Here is a 23,184-nt window from a genome sequence, read left to right on the forward strand (position 1 = left end):
CCAGGGTCAAGTTTTAAGCACAGAGCTTCCCTCTGCCAGAACCCAAAGGAATGAGACACTCTATAAGAAGACAATTCTGCAGTTCCCTCGGAACTTGCATTCCGAAAGGATCCATTTCTTCCAGTTGCTAAAAAAGAAACTGTGTTCCATAGCAAGAGGATCTGATGCAGCTTCTTAGTTCTTTAAGTTTTGTTGGTTTTTCTTTAATGCTACTTAAACCCAATACTATGGACAAATGGCTGAAATAACTGGCCATTTATCATGATACTTTGAAAAGCATTCTACTGTTTACAAAGCTCTTTTACATATACTGTCTAATTTGCATCTCACGGTAGCTTATAATAGAGTTAGGGCAGGGACCATTAACACATCTTTATTTAACTAAAAGAAAACCTTAACTCATAGGGTCCAAAGCACAGAGAGGTCTCTGACTTCTAGACCAGTACTCTTTCCAAGGTCCTGGTACCACTGCTAGGCTATTGACACCTTAGCCCCACCCTTCCCCTGCCCCGTGAGGGTCCTCTGCCATACACTCAACTCTCTGGGGCTCTAGTTTTGGCTAAAAGTCTGCCTCAGAAACGCCTATCTCACTCTAAGCCAACGTCTAAGAACCCCAGGGAATCCAGATCAACTCTAGCCCAGCTTTAAGGAATTTGCTTTCTCCACAGTGATTCCAATCTTGTTATCCTGGGCCTGAAAGCAGACCAGCCTTTTTCACAGAAGGGCGGTGTTTGTGCTACTGAAGTGAGCCGTCATTTACTTTATTGCATTCTTTTATTTTCCCCTTCATCAGGTAAAACTGCTAGCGAAGCAGATTAGCTTGCCAAAACAAAGCAATTGTATTTATAACAACAGCCATGATATGGTTACAACTGGTTCTGTGTGACAGCTCTTTTTTTCCCTTTCCTTTTCCTCTTTCTCCTTTTTAAAAAAATGATGTTTACATAACCTAAATAGGGAGCATCGGGGATAAATGCAGATTCTCAAAATTGGTCCAAACATTTCAGACCAAACCCAATAGCAGAGTCAGCCCTACAGAGAGGCACTGGGCTGGTTGGGCAGAGTTTCTGGTAGGGAGAGGCTGGTGTCTGCTTAACTGACCTCCCAACGCTGCATGACCACTGCACGGCCACCCCTGCAAGGGCTTTCTGTATAGGAGACGTAGGAAGATGAGACACCATGGAAGGAAGTAACTTGATGGTGAGAAGTTCATGATCACAAAGAATGAGGGAAAGTCTGGCTCAGGTCCATGTGTTTTTCAAAGTTCTCATTGAATTGACCTGATTTTAGAAGCAAGGGTGGAGTGAAATCCTACTTAAGAAAATCAATGAGAGCACTTTAGATTTCCTTCCTCTGGGTAGGAATGAAGTACATTTCTCCTAAGCAATATTCATGACACTGTCTGGGCTCCATTGACATTCTGTAAGTGTCATCACCAATGCCATTTTGGTCATTCTAACCGAGTAATGCCTGTGCCCAGATCCATAAATCGATATTCTCGAAATGAGATTTGCATGGAAGGAATGGCCCAGTGTGATGTCTGCCAGACAGTCTGGACAGAGCATGGGCTCACCAACCCCATAATGTCCTCATTAGGCCCCCAGAAGAAAGCAGAATTCTTTCATAATTTAGAGTCCATAAAAGTTAAGGAAAGTGCTTCCAGGGTAACCTCTACCATAGAAAACTCGCTTGCAAAGAACAGGAGCTAAATTACTGTTAATTAATTAATGACACTTTAGCTTCTTATTTGCCAGGTAATTATTTTGGTCATTTTTTTCCTTAACAACCTAAATTTATTCTCACTTTGAAGACATAAATCTAAAGTGAAATCTTTTTCTTTAACTGGATCAAAAGAGTTATGCATTTCAAAATTGATTCCACTCTGCCATATTGCCTAACCAGATCAATTTACATTCCCACCAAAAGTATATGAGACTGTTTACACCATTGCCAACATGAGCAATTATCGAATTTAAAAATAAATGCCAATTATGAACACTAGTGATGTTCTGTAATTTCCATTTTTCTGATTTTAGTTAGTAAATATTTTTACAAGTGTTTTGACACATTTATCCGAAGTCTTGAAATGAGTTTGGGCAAAAAAATTAGCAAGAAATATTTTTTACCAACAGTATAATTGTCTATTATTGAAAATGTATTAGAACAGACAAAATAATTTTTAAGTTGTCTGGACTTAAGATCAACAATCAATGGTTATCAATTCATTGGAATGACATTAGCTAAGCAGTAACAAACCTTTGTCCCTTTCTTTCTTTTCTTTCTTTTTCTTTTTACCTTTGTACCCCCTTCACCCATTTCTCCCACTCCTCATCCCACACCTCTGGCAACCACCAATCTGTTCTCTGTATCTATGAGCTCATGTATGTTTGTTTCTTCGTTTTTAGATTTCACATATAAGAGAGCTCATACGGTACTTGTCTTTCCCTGTCTGACTTATCCACTTAACGTGATGTCCTCAAGATCCATTCATGTTGTCACAAATGGCAAGATTTCATCCTTTTTTATGGCTGAATAATATTTCATTGTGTATATATACCACAATTTCTTTATCCATACTGTTCTAATTACTATAGCTTTGTAATATCATTTGAAATCAGGGCATGTGATGCCTCCAGCCTTGTTCTTCTCTCTCAAGGTTTCTTTGGCTATTTGGGAGGGGAGGGTTGGTGGTTTCATACAAATTTTAGGATTATTTGTTCCATTTCTTTGAAAAATGCCATTGGAGTTTTGATAGGGATTGCATTGAATCTGTAAATTGCTCTGGGTAGTATGGACATTTGAACAATACTGATTCTTCCAATCCATGAGCATGGACTATCGCTCTATGTATTTGTGCCTTCTTCAGTTTCTTTCAGTAATGTTTTATAGTTTTCAGTATGCAGTCTTTCACCTCCTTGGTTAAATTTATTCCTAGGTATTTTATTCTCTTTAATGCAGTTGTAAATGGGATTGTTTTCTTAATTTCTCTAATAGTTTGTTATTCATGTATAGGAATGCAACAGATTTTTCAGTATTGATTTTGTATCCTACAACTTTACTGAATTCATGTATTCTAACAGTTTTTTGAAGGAGTCTTTAGGGTTTTCTATATATAATATGTCATCTGCAAATAGTGACAGTTTTACTTCTTCCTTTCCAATTTGGAGGCCTTTTATTTCTTTTTCTTGTCTAAGTGCTCTGGTTAGTACTTCCAATACTATGTTGAATAAAAGTGGCTAAAGTGGACGTCCTTTCAGCTTTTCAGCATTGAATATGGTATTAGCTATGAGTTTGTCATATCTGGCCTTCATTATGTTGAGATACTTTACCCCCATACCTGCTTTGTTGAGAGTTTTTATCATAAATGTTGAATTTTGTCAAATGCTTTTTCTGCATCTATTGACACGATTATTTGACTTTTATCCTTCATTGTGTTAATATGGTGTAATTGTGGATGTTGAGACATACTTGCATCCCTGGAATAAATCCCACTTGATCATGATGTGTGATCTCTATAATGTATTGTTGAATTCACTTTGCTAATATTTTGTTGAGGATTTTTGCACCTATGTTTATCAGGGATACTGGCCGGTATTTTCTTTTCTTGTGAGGTCCTTGTCTAGTTTGGGTATCAGGGTAATGCTGGCCTTATAAAATGAGTTTGGAAGAGTTCCCTCCGCTTTTATCTTTTGGAAGGATTTGAGAAGAATTGGTATTAATTCTTCTTTGAATGTTTGGTAGAATGCACCAGTGAACGTATCTGGTCCTGAATTTTTACTTGTTGAAGGTTTTTGATTACTGATTCAATCTCCTTACTAGTAATTAGTCTGTTCAGATTTTCCATTTCATCATGACTTAGTCTTGGTAGATTGTATGTTTCTAGAAATTTATCCATTTCTTCTAGGTTGTCCAACTTGTTGGCATATAATTGTTTGTAATAGTCTCTTATGGTCATTTGTACTTTTGTGGTTATCAATGATAACATCTCCTCTTGCATTTCTGATTTCATTTATTTGGGTCCTCTCTCTTTTTTTTCTTTGTGAGTCTAGCTAAGGACTTGTAAATTTAGTTTATCTTTTCAAAGAACCAGCTCTTAGTTTCATTCACCTTCTCTGTTGTCTTTTTAGCATCTATTTCATTTATTTCTGCTCTAATCTTGTTATTTCTCTCCTTCTACTAACTTTGGGCTCCATTTGTTCTTCTTTGTGTCCTTTGTCCTTTACCTGTGATAAAAACCCTCTGTTGGATTATCACAGACTATTACTTCAGAGGGTTGTCAGTTGAAGGACATTGTCATAAAACATAGAAGGGAAAACTGAGCCACAGGTAACTTAGATTACTTGCCAAAGATCACAGAACTAAGGAGGGGTCTTCAGACCCTGAAAGCAGAGCACATACTCAGCTGCTGCAACATATGTGAGAAAACAAAATAGGAAGAAAAAGAAAAGAAACAGACTCTCCTTGGCAGTTTGGAGAAAAGAGGTGGGATGTTCAGGGAAGAGAAGGGACATCTGAGCTGTGACTTGAATTATGAGCAAGATTTGCCACACCAAAAAAAAATTTTTTTAATTGAGAAGGACACTCCAGAGTTATGGTGAGAATGTGAAGTAAACTTGGGGGTGGAGCAGAAGATGTGACAAGGACCAGATTGGGTGAGCCTTCTTTGTGTGCTGTGACTTTATGTTGTAGGCAGTGGGAAGCAGCTGAAGCATTTCATATGTGGGGAGTGATATCATATTTGTATTTTAGAAAGCTAAGGCAGGGGGCTTCTCTGGTGGCGCTGTGGTTGAGAGTCCGCCTGCCGACGCAGGGGACGCAGGTTTGTGCCCCGGTCCGGGAAGATCCCACATGCCGCGGAGCAGCTGGGCCCATGAGCCATGGCCATTGAGCCTGTGCGTCCAGAGCCTGTGCTCCGCCACGGGAGAGGCCACAACAGTGAGAGGCCCGCGTACCTCAAAAAAAAGAAAAAATAATAAAAAGCTAAGGCAGGAAAGAGAAACCAGACCAGGTTGGAAAGAGCCTTGAAGAAAAGTGGGTATTTCTTTCTGTGATACTTCATGATAGAGATTTGAAAATTTGTGCAAAGGTAATGGAGCTTCCAACAGACATTTACCAGATTTATTGGGCAGTGGAGAGTGGGGGAGGACAAAGCATTTCGAGGCCAGTGTTACCGTCTCCCCAAATAAAGCAAGCAGACTGATGGCTAAGGGTAGGCCTGATGAGGCCAATATTTGACAGCTTTTCCTTCTGTGGCCAAATGAATACACTTAAGGCAGGTGACTTTTCCTCTGGTTTTGCTCAATTCCCAACCTCTGTAACTAAGGTACTGCCCCCTCGAAGCTGGAGCACAAAAATACATGGGGGTGCTTCCCTGGTGGCGCAGTGGTTGAGACTCCGCCTGCCAATGCAGGGGACACGGGTTCGAGCCCTGGTCCAGGAAGATCCCACATGCCATGGAGCAACTAAGCCCATGCGCCACAACTACTGAGCCTGCGCTCTAGAGCCCGTGAGCCACAACGAAGACCCAATGCAGCCATAAATAAATAAATAAATAAATAAATAAATAACAAAGTTACCACGACTCCCCCTGTCTTGCTCACAACAGTTCAGTGTGGGAAGGAAGGGCGTGGAGTGTAGATTTGGGTACAAGCACTGACAGTAGGACTGGGTTTGAGTCCCAGCTCTGCAGCTTCCTAGCTCTTTGGATAATTTAATTTACTTTAACCAGCTTCAGCTTCCTCCTCCATAAAATGGGAATAATAATTTCTACCTCATAGGGCTGTCGTGAATGAATAATGTATGTAACGTGCTTGGTACATAGCAGGCATTTGATAACCAGTAGATATTGTTTATTAATTGCATGCTGTTTATTAATTAAACACTGACTCTTAGATCATTGACAACTTTGCAAATAAGATTCAGAAGCTCTGAAGAAACATTTTGACTCCCCATAGAAGCACTGGATAGATCTTATCTAAACATGTTGCCTAGGAGAATGGGATTCTTTGGTCCCTGAGCGACTCATGTTCTCTGAGCACTGTTTCATCGAGGGGAATGAAACAGCTTGCACTGGCACCAGAAGGAAAGCCCCGGGATCCTAATCTCCGCGGGAGGGTAGCAGGGTCTAAGAAAGCCTGCAAAAGTAAATGAGATAGAAAGGCCAGAACCGTCCCCTTCTGCCTCCCAGTGGGGAAAACCTGTCATTCAATTGAGGGGGGAGTCACACATATAGGTGAAAGGACAATAGAAAGCAAGAATGATTCGCTTATATGTGGAATCTAAAAAATAGATACCAATGAACTTATTTACAAAACAGAAGTAGAGTCACAGATGTAGAAAACAAACTTATGTTTACCGGGGGGAAGGAGGAAAGGGATAAATTGGGAGAGTGGGATTGATATATACACACTACTATATATAAAATAGATAACTAATAAGGACCTACTGTATAGCACAGGGAACTCTACTCAATACTCTGTGATGACCTATGTGGGAAAAAGAGTCTAAAAAAAGAATGGGTATATGTATATGTATAAATGATTCACTTTGCTGTACACCTGAAACTAACACAACGTTGTAAATCAACTATACTTCAATAAAAAAAAAAATTTAATTTAAAAATAAATAAATAAATAAGAATCAAAAGATGTGGAAACAAGTTTAACAGGGGTTTGTCATTCCTGCCCCCCAAATGGGAAATTATTATATTATTCATGATCATCTCAGCATTATGATGCAGTTGTTGGCATCATCTTTTGTCAGGGGTTTGAAGAACTCTTTGTAAAAAGTATGCTTCCCGGGCTTCCCCGGTGGCACAGTGGTTGAGAGTCCGCCTGCCGATGCAGGGGACAGGGGTTCGTGCCCCGGTCTGGGACGATCCCACATGCCGCGGAGCGGCTGGGCCTGTGAGCCATGGCCACTGAGCCCTCACGTCTGGAGCCTGTGCTCTGCCATGGGAGAGGCCACAGCAGTGAGAAGCCCGCGTTCCTCTGTATGTAGTTTCTCATGCAGCCTTTGTTAAAACATGGGAAGGGACAGTGCCCTGCTGCGAATCATACAAATAGAATGAGTGAGAGAGACATTGCCCTAGAGGTGTTTGTTGAACTGTTGGTGCATTTCACTAAGCTCCAGATTCTTTCCCTGTTCCTTTATTTATTTAGTCTAGTGACTTTTATTTTTCTTTCCATATGGGAGGGAAAAAATTGTTTGCAATCCCAATTATAAGGAAGTAGTCTTCCTATTTGGTCAACACAAGAAATATGGTATTAGGAATAATTGAATGTTATTTAATAGCCAACATGATCACCCTGTGTATCATTTTAGCACTGTTTTTGTTGTCCTTAGTTCTCCCTTTGATTTTTGTTTTTAATTTACTGTTACTTGCTTTCAGCATTAGAAAGTTTAGGGTGGAAATCAGAATGATAACCTAATATCTACGAACAAGATATAATAGTGATATTAATAAGATGAATGATAGCTTACAATTAAGGATGATCAGGACTTATAGTTTCAGCTTCACGGACAGTATTTATTCCCTCTCTCTCATACACACACACACACACACACACACACACACACACACACACACACACACACACACACAGACTCAATCACTGGCAAACTCCACACCTATAAGACAAAATTTCACAGATGAGGGATGAAGTCTTGGAGAGCTAATCCTTGCCTAAGATCCCACAGCCAGAAAACGATGGATCCAGAAGGGTGGCTCTTCAATGGCCTTTTCTGTTGTAGTTCCCAGGGAACCACTGAAGCACTGTGATTCTGCCTTAAAGGAAAGGACCTTGTCTTATTCATCTTGGTGCCCAGCTCCTCGTGAAGAACAGAATGGAACAAGGGGGTGACGTAACTAGCACTTTTCTGGAGGAAGATAAATCTGGCAAGGATGAGTGGGATGAAAAGAACAGGGAAAGATTGGTGGCATGGAGGGCAGTTTAGACGTTAGTACAACAATACAGAAAAAGAGTTAATGAGATCATGAATGAGGGAGCGGTGTGGCAAAAAGAAAATAGGCAATGAAGTTAGAAGAGACTTAGGAAGAATGAGTTCGTGGGACTTGATAGCCATGTGCAGGCAGTGAGGAGTGCCAGGCCTTTTGAGAAATATCCATTCATGTAGCAAATATTTCTGGAGCATCCTCTGTGTGCCAAGATCTAGTCTAGTTGCTGGGGATCTAACAATGAATTAAGTAAATGAAGATTTTGCTCTCATAGAGCTTATATTCTCGTTGGAGGGTGTACCGGTCAGAGTTCTCCAGACAGCCATTGTATCCCACTATATATTCTTAAGGAATTAGCTTATGTGATGATAGGGGCTGGCAAGCCTGAAATCTGTAGGGCAGGTCTACAGGCTGGAAACGCTGAGCAGGGGCTGATGCTGCCATCTTGAGGCGGAGTTTTTTCTTCCTCAGGGAAGCCAGTTTTGCTGTTAAGGCTCTTCAACTGATTGGGTCAGGCCCACCCAGATGATTAGAATAATCTCCTTTATTTAAAGTCAACAGACTGTAGATATGAATCACATCTGCAGACTACCCTAAATTAGTGGTAGAACTGGTACTATAGTCTAGCCAAGTTGCCACATGAAACTAACCATCACAGAGGAGATGTAAGAATGACCAGTGCAGACAAAGAAGTCACTCAGGGGATAAGAGTAGGTACCAGCTTCTGTGTGTGGGAGACTCAGGAAAGCCTCCTCTGCAGGAATAGATGTATCTTCATCTTACACATGAGGCAGAGGAGACGTGGGAATGCTAAGTGACTTATTTAGGCTAAAACAGCTAATGATTGGCCCTGCTGTCTTTCTGACTTCCAGTACATGTGCAGGAAACACAACAGAGCCTGCCTCCCAGGAATGGTCAAAGGGACCTGAATGTCTGACTGACTTTTCCCCAGAAGGAACACCAGTGAGTGAGAAAATTTAGATTAGGCACCTGTTTTCTGAACGTAGAGCCTGAACACAGGGAGGTCGATTATTGCTTGGGGGTAGGGGTGCAGGGGGACACTTGACCCCGCATCAGCCCCTCCCTCCTGCTGCTGCTGCACTGGGACTGACCTTCTTCCTGTGCCCAGGTTAGGACTTTTGTACAAGCCAGTCATTCTGCCTAGAGGACTCTTCTTCCTCTCCTCCCCTTCTGTGGACAATGTCTGTGTAGCCCTCCAGGGTCTGAGCTTCGGCACCTCGTCAGGGAAACTTTCTCTATGTACCCAAACTAGGATGCATCTCCCAGCCACAAGCCCCCTACCAACTCCATGTTCTGCTAATGTGTCATTAGCGCTGTTGTCGTGAAGCAGTTTCTTTCTGTTTTATTAGTGTCTGCCTCTCCGATTATACCCCCAAAGAGAAGGAGCCAGATCCCTATCGTGCTGATTCCCAGTGAGGAGCACAGTTCTCGGCAGGTATTCCTTGTTGCGTGGATGCAAGGCTAAGGGAATGAATGGATGTGATATATTTACTTGTAAGCGGTCAATCTGTAAGGCATTGGAAATAATGACCTGGAAACACACGACACATCCAGGTTGCTCCTCTGCGTCTCCTAATCCCCAATGCGATCGTGTCCTGTACACAGCTAATGCTATCCTTGGGACATGGGTTCTTCTCCATGTCAGTTTCAGAAGTGACACTTCTTGAGCTCTTCTCTGATTTGAGGGGTCCTTTGTACGCATCGGAGCCTCAAGCCTTCTAATGCAAAGACAGCTGGTAGAACTGTTAGCACAATAAAAATGAGAGTCAGGGAAGAGCGTGCAAGCGTTCCGGGAATAGTGCAGCATGGATGGCGTGTCCTAAGGATGCCCTCATACTTGACAGATGGTTCTCTCTCTTCTTGCCCCAGGCAGGAAATTCTGACTGCTTCTGCCCGTGTTCTGGAGTCGTGTGCGTGAGAAGACAAGCTTCTGATTCGAGCAGCCCCTGAGATCTCTGAGTGGGCTCTTGTGAGCCACGTTGAGAGGAAGTTTAGTCAGGACTCCCCACCCCCGCACCTACTAAATGCCCCCCTTATCCTGTCACTCAGAGGAAGGCTCCGGAGGGCTGGCGCGTGAGGCTGGCGATGGAGTCGAGCGCATCAGCTGTACAAACAGTAAAGCTTACGGTACCTGTCCCTCCGGCTTCTGATGTGAGAGCCACCAGCCACAGCAACTTAAAACATCACTTGTGCTGTGAAATGCTTGCCGGAGCTCTTCTGCCCTTTTGTGTGAGACCCTGAGTATCTACAGAAATGAGGCTTTATTTTGCAGTTTGCTTCTGACTGTAGGAAAAGAAATTTTGGATTGATTTAAAAGTGGCAACTCTCAGGTTATTCTGCAAGGTCTGTGCAAATTTCCCCACTTGCCTTCTTTCCATTCAAGATTCTTCCTGTCTAAAAACAGAGAAATTTCTCTGTTTCTACATTCTCTGCATTTTCTCAAACTTGGAAGACTCAGCTGGAAATCATAGAGGACCCTCCTGGGAGCCAGACAGATGTTGACTGTATCACCGCAGGGTGTAACAGGAAGCATTACTGGCCCAGGTGTTCGGAGATGGAGGTCCAAGTCTTGTCTCTGCCACCGAGCAGTGAGTGACCTTGAACAAGTCTCTGGGCTGGAGTGGACTAGGTGCTCTCCGCAGTTACCGCCGCGCTAAGATGTATGGTTCTCATTGCAGGCATCTTTTCCACAAGTCCTGTGTTGACCCCTGGCTCCTAGACCATCGCACCTGTCCCATGTGCAAGATGAACATTCTTAAAGCCCTAGGGATCCCGGTAAGCACAGCACAGCCTACAGCATCGTCATGTCTGTCTTTCTGCCTTTCCCACAAAGCAGGGAGAAAACAGCATCCCTGGATTTTCTGTGTCCCCTCAATCCCATAGCAGTGGCGTCACCTGATGAGGCCCTAAGAGCGCTCCCATGTCTGGATATATTTCTCCTCTCACTTTTTCTCAATCTGAGAACATCGTGACCCTCTCAGCATGTCCATTGTATTTGTCTGTGAGTTGAGATGCTGCCTGAGCAGCTCATAGGCTCCTCTTCCGGGCTGCAGTGGGTGAGAGCAGGTGGGACACCCACAGAGGCCTCTTGGGCCAGTTGTACACTGATGACACTCTTGTGTCACTTACCTGCTCTGTTATCAAGCAGACCCGCACGCCACACTTTCTGATGTTGCCCCACCATCTCCTAGCTTCCGGAGGAAACAAGCTCTTCCCAACGATGGGAGGGGAGGCCAGTCACTGGGAATCTGGCTCAGGGCCCTCTGCTGAGCTCAGATCTCCATGGCGAGCTTGAGGGACGAGGAAGCCAAAGCCAGAACCACTGAATTCTAGCGCTACCCTCAAGCTGGCGCCCTCAGTTATACGTTTTATCAAACTTAGTCATTCCCCCTGTGCAAAGAGAATGCCCCCAGCTGGCTGGCTTGATGCTCCAGGGAAAGACTTTCCAGGGACCATATCGAGTGAAGGCCACGAGCTGCTGAGGCGCCGTCTGCTGTGGTGAGGGCAGGAAGCAAGCCAGGCCACCAGACCCGAGGGCTGCGCAGAGATGTGAGAACAACCTGGCCCCGTCTACAGGAAGCTAGACAAACAGCACACAGAGACCGGCCTCCCCCTTCCCCCTCCGCTTTGCTGTCTCCTCCTCTTGTCATTCCTCACTACTAATGGCAGAGAATAAACAGAATTTTAAAAGTCCCAAGAAGAAGAAAGGATCAGATCAGATATCAAAGGCTTCCTTTAATGCCAGAGGGCTAATTATCCCGGGAAGACCAGAGTGACTCTGTTTGAGGGCACACACCTGAAGCGCCACAAGGTCGTGGATTGGCTGAATTTTCTACCCTGCCTCCCCTGCCTCCCTGCCGGCTGTATGCTGATTTTTTTTTTTTTTTTTTAACAGTCGATACACCAAACACAAATCAATCTGTGTGACTGTAGCTTTGAGCTAGAGTTTGAAAGGCAATGCATTACATTTTCAGGCCAGAGTTGTGAGGGCATAATGCATTCAAGGTGAAAATCACTGACAGTGAACATGAAACATGAGTAAAAACCCAACATCTCTATCAGATACTAGGGACTTAGAAAATTAAACTCGCTGTTGGCATGTTCCACATTTCTGGCTCTAACTGGTTCCTATTACAGTGGTACCTTCTGCCATTATATTTTGCCAAGAGAAATAAAAGACTGAACCTGACAGGAGCAGGTCCTTTACTGTCAGAGCGTTTTCAATCCCCTTATCTACGTTCAAGTGCTTCATCCTCCTTTCTCTCCAGTCAGGTCTAGGGGGTGTCTTTGCAGGATGACAGATCACATCATTGAGTGCTCCTATAAGGTACCATATAACACGGGCCTTTCTTATCCCAGCACACACCGTGTCCTATCACTGTTATCCTGGTATAAATGAGATGATTGTAAACGAATAGAAAATCCCGTGCAGCTGGTGTATTCACTAGTCCCTAACTATTTCGCATCTGGTTTATTTGAGTTCTCCCTGCTAACCTGAATTTGAAAACCTATATGCTGTTCACTTACAGATGGTATTTGACATCTCTTACTAAACGTTATGACTGTAATTTCTCTTAGAGGTATATAAATTGGGTTTCTATTCAAAATATCATTCTATTTGGTGAACCATTTCGAGTGGATATAAACTGTGAGGTTCTGTAAGGTGGGTCTGTTAAATGTTGTATCTAAGCCTAATTATTCATTCGTTCTCTCAGTAACAAGTCTCACTGAGCTAATTCGCTTTCTCTTTTCCTCTACTCACCTCTGTTAGAGACATAACACTATTCCTGCTAGCCCACAAAGTAAAAGCGAACACCCTGCATCAAAACTAATACAATAATGTTATAAAAAGAGAAAAGAGAGAAAACACAAGAACACGATCACCAAGCAAAGTCAACATTGTGAAAACTGTGTCAGTTGTTCTTGCATCTGTGGTCACATCCAGATGCTTATGGCTGAAAGAACAACCAGCACAGGATCCTCACTTGAAGCTCTTTTCCTCCCTGATACCCGCACACAATTTGAATCTGCGTCTTTACATAGTATAGTGGAGGGAAAGAAGTTATTTTTTCTTCTGCCGTCCTCGGTTCTCCAGCCGGGCCCTATAAATTAGGCTTGTAAAAGACAGATTAACAAGAGAAAATCAAACAGAAGTTTATGAACACACGCATCGTGTGTGCACATAGGAGCACTTGGCAATGAGTGACTCAGAAGGGTGGTTAGAACTTCGGCTTCTATAGCATCTTCAAAAAAGAGCAATAAATTTTTAGAGAAGTGACAAGACAGAGGGAAAGGACTTTGAGTTTCTAGGACAGCAAATTGTGGGGAGGTAAATATATGGGGGAAACCAATGGCAGATAAGGGCATGTCAGTTAGGTTTGTTGCGTCAACTCCCAGTCGCTGGTGATAAGAATGTTCTTCTCTTTCTGGTACAGAGAGGGGGACCCCCTTACAAATTTATGTCTTGCTTTTAGGCAAATAGGGGGAAGGCAGAGAGCATTTCTTTACCCAATTCTCAATTGTTTCAGCTAAAAACAATTTTTATGCCAACATAGCAAATTTGGGCAGTGACATACTCTGCTGCCCTTCAAAGGTGTACTTTACCTTTGCCCAGAAATTGAATTTTTTAAAGTATTTTCTCAAATCTTCCCTTCACTGATCTCAGATCTGGGCAGATACTAACATTCCCAAGTTTTCAGAGCAGTAAACTGAGACTTAGATAAAATTTCCAAATCAGCATTTACTGAGCACTTAATAATTGTCAGGCACTATGTGAGGGCTTGGAACTCAAGGTCAGTATAGTGTAGTTGCTTCACTTTAAGTGTCTCACTTGTATGTGGAACCTACGTGGAAAAGAAACAGAGAAGAGATCTGTGGTTGCCAGGGGCAGGAGGTGGGGAGGGTGAAATGGGTGAGGGGGTCAGAGGGTACAAACTTCCAGTTACAAAATAAGTAAGTCCCGGGGACGTAATGCACCGCACGGTGACTCTAATACAATACACAACACTGTATTGTATATTTGAAAGTTGCTAAGAGAGTAGATCTTAAAAGTTCTCATCACAAGAATAAAAATTTTGTCATCATGTGAGGTGATGGATGTTAACTAAACTTATTATGATGATGGTTTTGCAACATACACACGTATCAAATCATCATGTTGTACAACTTAAGCTAATACAATATGCCATGCCAATTATAGCTCAGTAAAACCGGAATTTAAAAAAAAAGCTTGCGGACTAGTAGAGTGAGACTAACACAGTAACAAATGACTGTAACAGGGGGAGAAGTGTGAAAAGAGTTACAGTATCAAAGATGACTACTGGGAGGGAGCACTGCTTAGAAAAGAGACATTTGGCCTGGGAATTGAGGGATGATTAGGAGTTCACCAGGGTTAGTTTGAGACCTTGGGATGAGAGAGGGGAAGGGGATGATGATTTGGGCAACTGTCATCCCAAGTGGAAGAGCAGCATATGCTAAGGTGCTGAAATGGGGAATATATGGTTTATTCTGTGTGTTTCCAAAGGCTGAAGGTAGGGCCAGAAAAGAAGGCTTGGGTCAGACTGTACGGTGCCTGTTTTGCTATACTAAGGAGCTTGTAATTTATTCTTTAGGAGGAAGAAAAGAAAAAGAATCATACCTGTGCTTTTTTTTAAAAAAAAGAAAGAGTGCTCTGGTGAAAAAGTGGAGAATGAAGTATACCGGGGAAGAAACTAGAGGGAGATTGGGAATTGGTAATGGGGTAAGAAACGTTCAGAACATACCCGCTCATGTCCACTAATCTCAGTCAGTAAACTTGGAGGATCAGTCATTCAATGGGTTGACTTTCAACAACTCCAATTTCAAGGAATTGGCCCACTGCCAATAGAGATGAAGCCGGCAGAACACAAAGAGAATGTGGGGGAAAGGGAATGAGCTGAACCTGAGGTTTTTGTGGGATGATGGAGATTTCCAGCTGACTGTTGGAAACACAGGTGCGGGGCTTGGGAGACCTGGCTTGAGAATGGAAATCCAGGACAAGAGCCCAGCAGTTTGGATCTCTTGCCTTGTGCTCCCCATGAGCCCGTGAGTGGTAGATTTTCTCTTTCAATGAACTTTGCACACAATCTAGTCATTGTGGTGTTAATTCAAACAGCGTCAACCTAGGATTCTCCTCACCCAAGCCTGCCCACCCTGATCTGCATCCTTGGACGGGGTGCAAAACCGTGTCATTGTCGTCGCTCAAGGCAATGTCACTCTCCAGCGTGGAGCAAAACGTGTGGTTAACAGCCATTCTTAGTGCTTCTCAAGACCGTCTCTCTCCTCCACCACCTTTAAAAAATCACTTTTATGAGTTTGGTCAGAGGCAGAACAACTGAAAATCATTTTTTACAAGCTGTTTGTGGAAGAGATATCAATATATTCAACACCACTTCAGCCAGCAGAACTGAGACCAAAGAGTCAAACTGCCCCGCTGCCCGCTAAGAGAAGCTGGCCGACACAGGCTGCCTGGCGAGGCACAAGAGACCCCGGTCTCTACGTTTTGCAAGTGGAGCTGTGAGGAATATTGGGAGGGAGAGTCCTGTAGTGAGTGGGTAATTAAAGTAGATGGTCTCACCCTAGTTTTATGATTCTAAGATTTTAACTTAGAAGATTTGACAAATGTACGATCAATTGAATGTTATGTAAATAGGGCTTTGCTCTGCAGGTGGTTTCTGGGCTCATGTTTAACAGCACCTCACCCTGTGCTCTTGTGTTTGTGTGTGCGTTTGTTTATGTATATGTGTGTATCTCTGATGCACAATTCACGAGTCAGATTCTGTCTCCCCTCTCATGCCATCAGTCTATTTGTAAAGAACACATGGGTCTTTGGGGCTAATTATCAGGCTGTCAGCTACTTCCTATACAAGAAGTAAACACTATAGATAAGGAAGAGCTGTCATTATAAATAAGTATCATATTATTCTCCCTATGTAATTATATTAATGTATGGCTACTGCTACCCCTGGAATTAAAACCTTGTCTGTAGATCTAAACGGAACCTTTGGAAAGAAAATTTTGGAAGATGTTTTCATGTTAATTACAGGAACTATATGTGGAATGTCTTTAAATAAAGTGGTTCAGGAAGAAAACAGTAAAGAACTTGGTTTTCCCTCAGGACAAAATATTTAGGCTGTAGACATCTCATCTCTAACTTGATGATGTACACTAAGATAGGTCCTTTTCTGCTCCTGTCAGCCCAATGCCGACTGCATGGACGACTTGCCCACTGACTTCGAGGGATCTCTGGGAGGTCCGTCAACCAACCAGATCACCGGCGCAAGCGACACAACCGTAAATGAAAGCTCAGTCACTTTGGACCCTGCTGTCCGGACCGTGGGAGCCTTGCAGGTGGTCCAGGATACAGATCCCACCCCGCAGGAGGGAGAAATCATCTTCACCACCAACAGTAAGTTCTGTGCCACATGCCAGTGCCGTATTCCAAAAGGCTGTTGCCTCGCGGGAATTGGAAAAAGGCCCTTTTCCTCAAGAAGAAAGAAAAATTAAATGACTAGAACGTTGCTAGGCTAAACAATCATATCTGATGGGCCTTGAGAAGCCCAGCTTACTCCAGAGCCAGCAGGGCAGACAACAGTGCTAGCTGTGTGTGTCACCCACCTACACACGCCGGTGCCACAGCACTGCACACCCCCCATGGTACCCAGAAACCAGGCCAGGTGGTGGTGCTGGCCTCTGAAAGTGGAAGGCAGGTGAGAAGAGCCACTGCCCACTGGATAGGGCACAACCCACTCACTCATGTGCGTGTGTGTGTGTGTGTGTACATAGGCTTGAGCCCTCCCGAGTGTGCAGGTGGCATTCTGAGCTGGTCTGGACAGCATGCAGGAGGGTTCTCCCCCAAACCCGTTGCTGCAGGACTCAGATGCAAGTGGAACCCCTTTAGATGGGCATCCTTGCAGTACAACCTAAACCCCTACGCATAGTGAGGTATTAAAATATCTTGAGGGTTTCTTCCGCATCTCTTGCATAGACTCAAGCTAAATGCTGTTCTGGTTGAGGGTAGTTATAAAAATATTTAAATAGCTATGTTAGCATACGGTTGAAGCTCAAACCTATTTACTCTACCGTCTAATACAGCAGAGATAAAAGGAGTTCTAAAAAAATCAGCATGCAAATTAACTTAGGTTTAAGGTTAAACAGGTGGATGAATATTTCAGGTTTTAAAGGAGGTGTGTTTTTTCCCTTGATGGAAGTAACCTATTCACTATAGAATATTTGGAAATGGAGCAGAGCAGATGAAAGCATGTTGGGATATTCCCTTTTAAGTTGGTCTCTTTTTTACATATTCGTGATGTTTATGCAGTTCAGAAAATCATTCACACTGAAATTTAAAGACGCATTTTTCTGATGAAGAAACATAACAGTCCTCGTCATTGAAAGACTCAGAAATGAAGAAGAGAATAAAAAAAGAATGCAAAAGTCACGCAGTACCCCACTACCCAGAAATAATCACTCTTAACATTTTGGTGTATTTGCTGATAATCTTTTTTTAAAAAATTTATTTTTATTGGTGTATAATTGCTTTACAATGGTGTGATACTTTCTGCTTTATAACAAAATGAATCAGCTTTATGTATACATATGTCCCCATATCCCCTCCCTCTTGCGTCTGTCTCCCACCCTCCCTATCCCACCCCTCTAGGTGGTCACAAAGCACCGAGCTGATCTCCCTGTGCTATGCGGCTGCTTCTCACTAGCTATCTGTTTTACATTTGGTAGTGTATATATGTCAGTGTTACTCTCTCACTCCGTCCCAGCTTACCCTTCCCCCTCCCCATGTCCTCAAGTCCATTCTCTACATCTGCGTCTTTATTCCTGTCCTGCCCCTGGGTTCTTCAGAACCGTTTTTTCTTTTTTTTTTTTTAGATTCCATATATATGTGTTAGCATACGGTATTTGTTTTTCTCTTTCTGACTTACTTCACTCTGTATGACAGACTCTAGGTCCATCCACCTCACTACAGATAACTCAATTTCGTTTCTTTTTATGGCTGAGTAATATTCCATTGTATATATGTGCCACATCTTCTTTATCCATTCATCTGTCGATGGACACTTAGGTTGCTTCCATGTCCTGGCTACTGTAAATAGAGCTGCAATGAACATTTTGGTACATGACTCTTTTTGAATTATGGTTTCCTCGGGGTATATGCCCAGTAGTGGGATTGCTGGGTCGTATGGTAGTTCTATTTTTAGTTTTTTAAGGAACCTCCATATTGTTCTCCATAGTGGCTGTATCAATTTATATTCCCACAACAGTGCAAGAGGGTTCCCTTTTCTCCACAACCTCTCCAGCATTTATTGTTCGTAGATTTTTTGATGATGGCCGTTCTGACTGGTGTGAGGTGATACCTCATTGTAGTTTTGATTTGCATTTCTCTAATGATTAGTGATGTTGAGCATCCTTTCATGTGTTTGTTGGCAATCTGTATGTCTTCTTTGGAGAAATGTCTGCTTAGGTCTTCTGCCCATTTTTGGATTGGGTGGGTTGTTTTTTGATATTGAGCTGCATGAGCTGCTTGTAAATTTTGGAGATTAATCCTTTGTCTGCTTCATTTGCAAATATTTTTTCCCATTCTGAGGGTTGTCTTTTCGTCTTGTTTATGTTTTCCTTTGCTGTGCAAAAGCTTTTAAGTTTCATTAGGTCCCATTTGTTTATTTTTGTTTTTATTTCCACTTCTCTAGGAGGTGGGTCAAAAAGGATCTTGCTGTGATTTATGTCATAGAGTGTTCTGCCTATGTTTTCCTCTAAGAGTTTTATAGTGTCTGGACTTACATTTAGGTCTTTAATCCATTTTGAGTTCATTTTTGTGCATGGTATTAGGGAGTGTTCTAATTTCCTTCTTTTACATGTAGCTGTCCAGTTTTCCCAGCACCACTTATTGAAGAGGCTGTCTTTTCTCCATTGTATATTCTTGCCTCCTTTGCTGATAATCTTTTGATATAGTTGGGACAGTAACCATGGGGATGAACATTCAGTCTTGTAACCATAGAACTTTCACAGGACCTCGACAGAGGGTAATTTCGAGAGGAACTTGGTGATAAATATCCACCCATGTAGGGTTTATTAGTTTTTGGTAGGTATGAGTTTTAACTTGACTTTTAGAGGCATAAGGACCTCAGTATTGAAACATTGGCCATAAACATTAAAAAGTCCTTAAAGAGAGATTTTGATCCATTTGTTTTGAAGGTCTAGAGTGGTACTGTCTAGTATTAATATAATGCAAGCCACAAAAGTAATTTCAAATTCTCAATAGCCACAGTAACATAAAAATAATAAGTTGGTAAAGTTCATTTTAATGATTTTTTTTTTTTTGTGGTACGCGGGCCTCTCACTGTTGTGGCCTCTCCCGTTGCAGAGCACAGGCTCTGGTCGCGCAGGCCCAGCGGCCATGGCTCACAGGCCTAGCTGCTCCGTGGCATGTGGAATCTTCCCAGACCGGGGCACGAACCCGTGTCCCCTGCATCGGCAGGCGGACTCTCAACCACTGCGCCACCAGGGAAGCCCAATAATATTTTTATTTAACCCAATATATCCAAAATATTTTATTCTTTTTTTATAGTAACTCTTCAAAACCTGGTGTGTATTTTATTCTTAGATCACATCTCAGTTTAGACTAGCCCCGTTTCAAGTACTCAGAAGCACGTGTGGCCAGTGGCTACCATATTAGAGAACACAGATTTAGAATCCTAGTAATTTAGGGATATAAGAACCTTAAAAAAAAAAAAAAAAAAAACTTAAAGGTCATTTAATCGTTACCATGATAAACTTTTGATTTTCACCATATGAAAATTGTGAGCAGTTACCATCAGGCATATCACCATTAGTGGTCTAAGTGAAGTATATTGGAAGGCCTCATAAAATTTTGCTAGCGGTTCAAAAACATTTAAGGCATGAGCCTTTTTTGAGCCCATAAAAAGAACCAGATCACAAATGGATCCTACTTTATTTCTTGCAATGAAATGATTGTTTGATTTTCTGTTCGATTCCTTATTTTGAAAAGTGGCTATGTACTTCATCCATCTTAGTAAAGCCCAGATGACAAATGAAAAGGCACAGTTTATGGGTTAAAACACAACCAAAAGTGAAATAGGAAATTAAAGTCTGTATCCATATAATTCATAATCCCAGACAGTTTTGGCTAAAATAGACTCAGAGTGTTTAGGTTCATAGCAGGCATTTAGCAGATGTTTACGGAATGACTTGAGATAAAAGTGTTTGATCTAAGCTTCAACAGGGAGCTTCTGTTCACAACAGAAGGAAAAATGCCAGGTAATTTCAAAGGAAGGTCTTGGTAAAGATGAAGAGACGAGGTGTGAGACCACATCTATAGTTTGAAGACTGAAACTGTATATGAGTATGGCTAAAGACATCAGTCTCTTAGTACAGAAACTGAATTTTTCTCACAAAATACTCTTCCTAGACCATTTATTTCATTTTTAATGAAGTATAGTTGATTTACAATGTCTCAGGTGTACGGCAAAGTGATTCAGTTTTTTATATATGTATAAACATATATATATACATATATATATTCTTCAGATTCTTTTCCATTATAGGTTATTACAAGGTATTGAATATAGTTCCCTGTGCTTTCTAGTAGGTCCTCGTTGTTTGTCTGTTTTATATATAGTAGTGTGTATATGTTAATCCCAAATTCCCAGTTTATCCCTCCCCCGCTTCCCCTCTGTAACCATAAGTTTGTTTTCTATGTCTGTGAGTCTGTTTCTGTTTTGTAAATAAGTTCATTTGTGTCGTTTTTTCTAGATTCCACATAAAAGTGATATCATATGATATTTTATTTCTGATTAGTTTTATTTATTGGGATTTCACAGAATATTCCAAGCACAGTCATTCTGATTAGATGTTAGTGGTTTATACCACTAACTAAATGGCTGTAGATTACTTAAGGGGAAAATTCTTTCCTCTGTACAGGTTTGTACACTGCCTAGTGCCCTAACTCAAATAAATAATTAATAAATGAACAAACCCGGATGCATGAATAAATGAGCGAAAAGATTCAAGTTCTTATCAGTGTTATTGTAACCATTTCTCTAATGCTATAGAAAAAAATGCAGATGGCGAAAGAAGTATAGTTGGGATACGATATTGCTACAAATCACAAATAACCCACTGGAGGTTGGACCTGACGTTTTTCTACCTTATCCTTTCCTACCTCACATCTCTGCAGATCCAGGAAATTACTAGAAAATGAAGAAGCAACAGTAGGTAACAAATACATAACACCAACTCTGTACCAGGCACCCTTTTATGTTGTTTACATGTATTAGCTCACGACAACCCTATGAGGTAAATGTTATTTTTAACTTCATTTTCCTGATGCAGAAACAACAGCACTGAGAGATTAAAAGTAACTGACCTGAGGTCATAAGCTAGTGACAGGTGGAGCTGGAATTCGAAGGAGCAGCTAGCTGGCTCTACGACGCCATGCATAGCTATGCTCAGAAGATGCAAAAGGGGAGAAAACGCACACAGTTCTCATTTCATTTTTTTCCTCTTTTCCTCCATTTTTCTAAATCTCTGAAAGGCCAAAAATGTGCTTAGTTTCAGCTTGCATTCTCATCCCTACCTCCGTTCTTCCTTTCCTGGCAAACAGTCTTGCTGTATAGTCGATCAAATGCGCGTAAAAGTCATTTCAGCACTCAAGGGGAAACAGCATAGAACAGATTGCCCTTAGAGTAAAGATGGAAAAATCTGGCATTAAGCGATCATCTTCAGCTCCCAAGAAAAGAAAAACGTTTACAAAGAAAAGGAAATGCAAACTGGTAGGCAGTCTGACATTTGGGAGAAAGACGTTCTTGTATGCATATCTTTAACGTTTCTGACATTTCAGCTTTTATAACCTCACACGGCAGCCCCAAATCACAGTGCTTCTCCTCCACGTTGGTGCAAGGGGTCATTTGTATGCATGCCCTGATGTCACTCACCCAGCTTCATCTGCCCACCCAGTTGCACCAAAACCATACTCTGCCTGCTGACTCCCCAAGCCCAGGCTGCAGCTGGTTGGATTGGCTTCAGCAGGGAAAGAAGTTTCTTAGGACCAAAGGAAAACACAGCTGAACAAACAGCCCGGTGTGTTTGGAAACTCCAGACAGGAGCTAGAGAAAGACACAAAAGGAGAAGACTCTATCACTCCTTCCCTAAAACATCCCACGCCACTCCGCACCTTCTCAAGAGGGTCTGAAACCTTCCCTTTGTCTTCCAAGGAAAGTCACTGACCCCACCATCTGTTTCCTTTATTGAGTCACCACACAAGTCCTCTAGTGCTGTGTCTAGATTGTTACCCCCTTGCCGCTCCTTCCACCTCAAACTGGAAGGAACCAGCAGTCAGCCCGTGGGGTGGAGGGTGGAGGGAACTAGAAGCTAGAAAGGGAGGAGATGGACAGAGTCAAGGCCTCCCAGATCTGCCCCAATACGTTCTGAGGAGCACATGGTATCATGTGTTTGGCCAGGAGACCCGGTCTTCAGACGTCGCAGAAGGAAGCAGTACCCATGAATTGTTATGTAGGCTAATAGGCTCAGACTCGGCCAGTTGAATTGAAACGTGGTGTAGGTTTCCTCTGGGAAACTTCCTATCCACTCTGAACCTTTCGGGGAGTATCGTGTATTTAATGTGTTGAGCCAACATGATTTGTGATGTGTGTAAAATGCATCTTGCTTTTTGCTGCTCTGCCTGAACCGTCTGGCGTGGGTGTAACAGCCCCCTGCCTGGGGATGACAATTCCAGCAGGACTTTTCTGCTCACTCTTAGGTAACGGACAGTTCCAAGAGTCCCTTTAGGTTCCAAACACCGACAAAAGGATTTTTTTTTTCTCTGCCGAGCCCTTCTCTCTTGTAATCCCCATCACTCAGGACAGGTGGGCCTCCGTTGCTTACCCACGAGGCCTCCTGCAGCCTTCGCGCTATCTGCCGAGGTGCTCTCACCGCTCCAGGAGGTCTTTTTGGATAGGGCCCAAGTTGAGCCCGGTACTGCTTGCTCCCCACGTGGCCACCTCTGGGACCCTCACACATCACCTGCCCTGACACCCGTCTCCGGTACAGCAGCCGTTTCCAGCCTCTGACCCCACGCAGGCCATCGGCCTCCTCCCTTCAGACTCCAGGCAGGCGGGAGACCTGAGTCCACAGCCTGCGTTAGCTTTTCTAAGGCCTGA

The 23,184-nt window shown here is 42.6% G+C and overlaps 1 protein-coding gene across 1 annotated transcript in view; it reads left to right on the forward strand.

The window, feature by feature from the left end:
• The window catches only part of RNF150 (ring finger protein 150), a gene marked incomplete at both ends in the record, with an annotated part of 236,001 nt that overhangs the window by 177,716 nt on the left and 35,101 nt on the right, over positions 1-23,184 (forward strand). Inside the window, 2 exons of the mRNA XM_082838513.1 lie at positions 10,657-10,753; positions 16,193-16,403. Of these exons, the coding sequence (XP_082694639.1) occupies positions 10,657-10,753; positions 16,193-16,403 (308 nt within the window). The remainder of the gene's footprint in view (positions 1-10,656; positions 10,754-16,192; positions 16,404-23,184) is intronic.

This window comes from Leucopleurus acutus (genome assembly GCF_964270905.1).
Source record: "Leucopleurus acutus genome assembly, chromosome: 4".
Taxonomy (NCBI): Eukaryota; Metazoa; Chordata; class Mammalia; order Artiodactyla; family Delphinidae; genus Leucopleurus; species Leucopleurus acutus.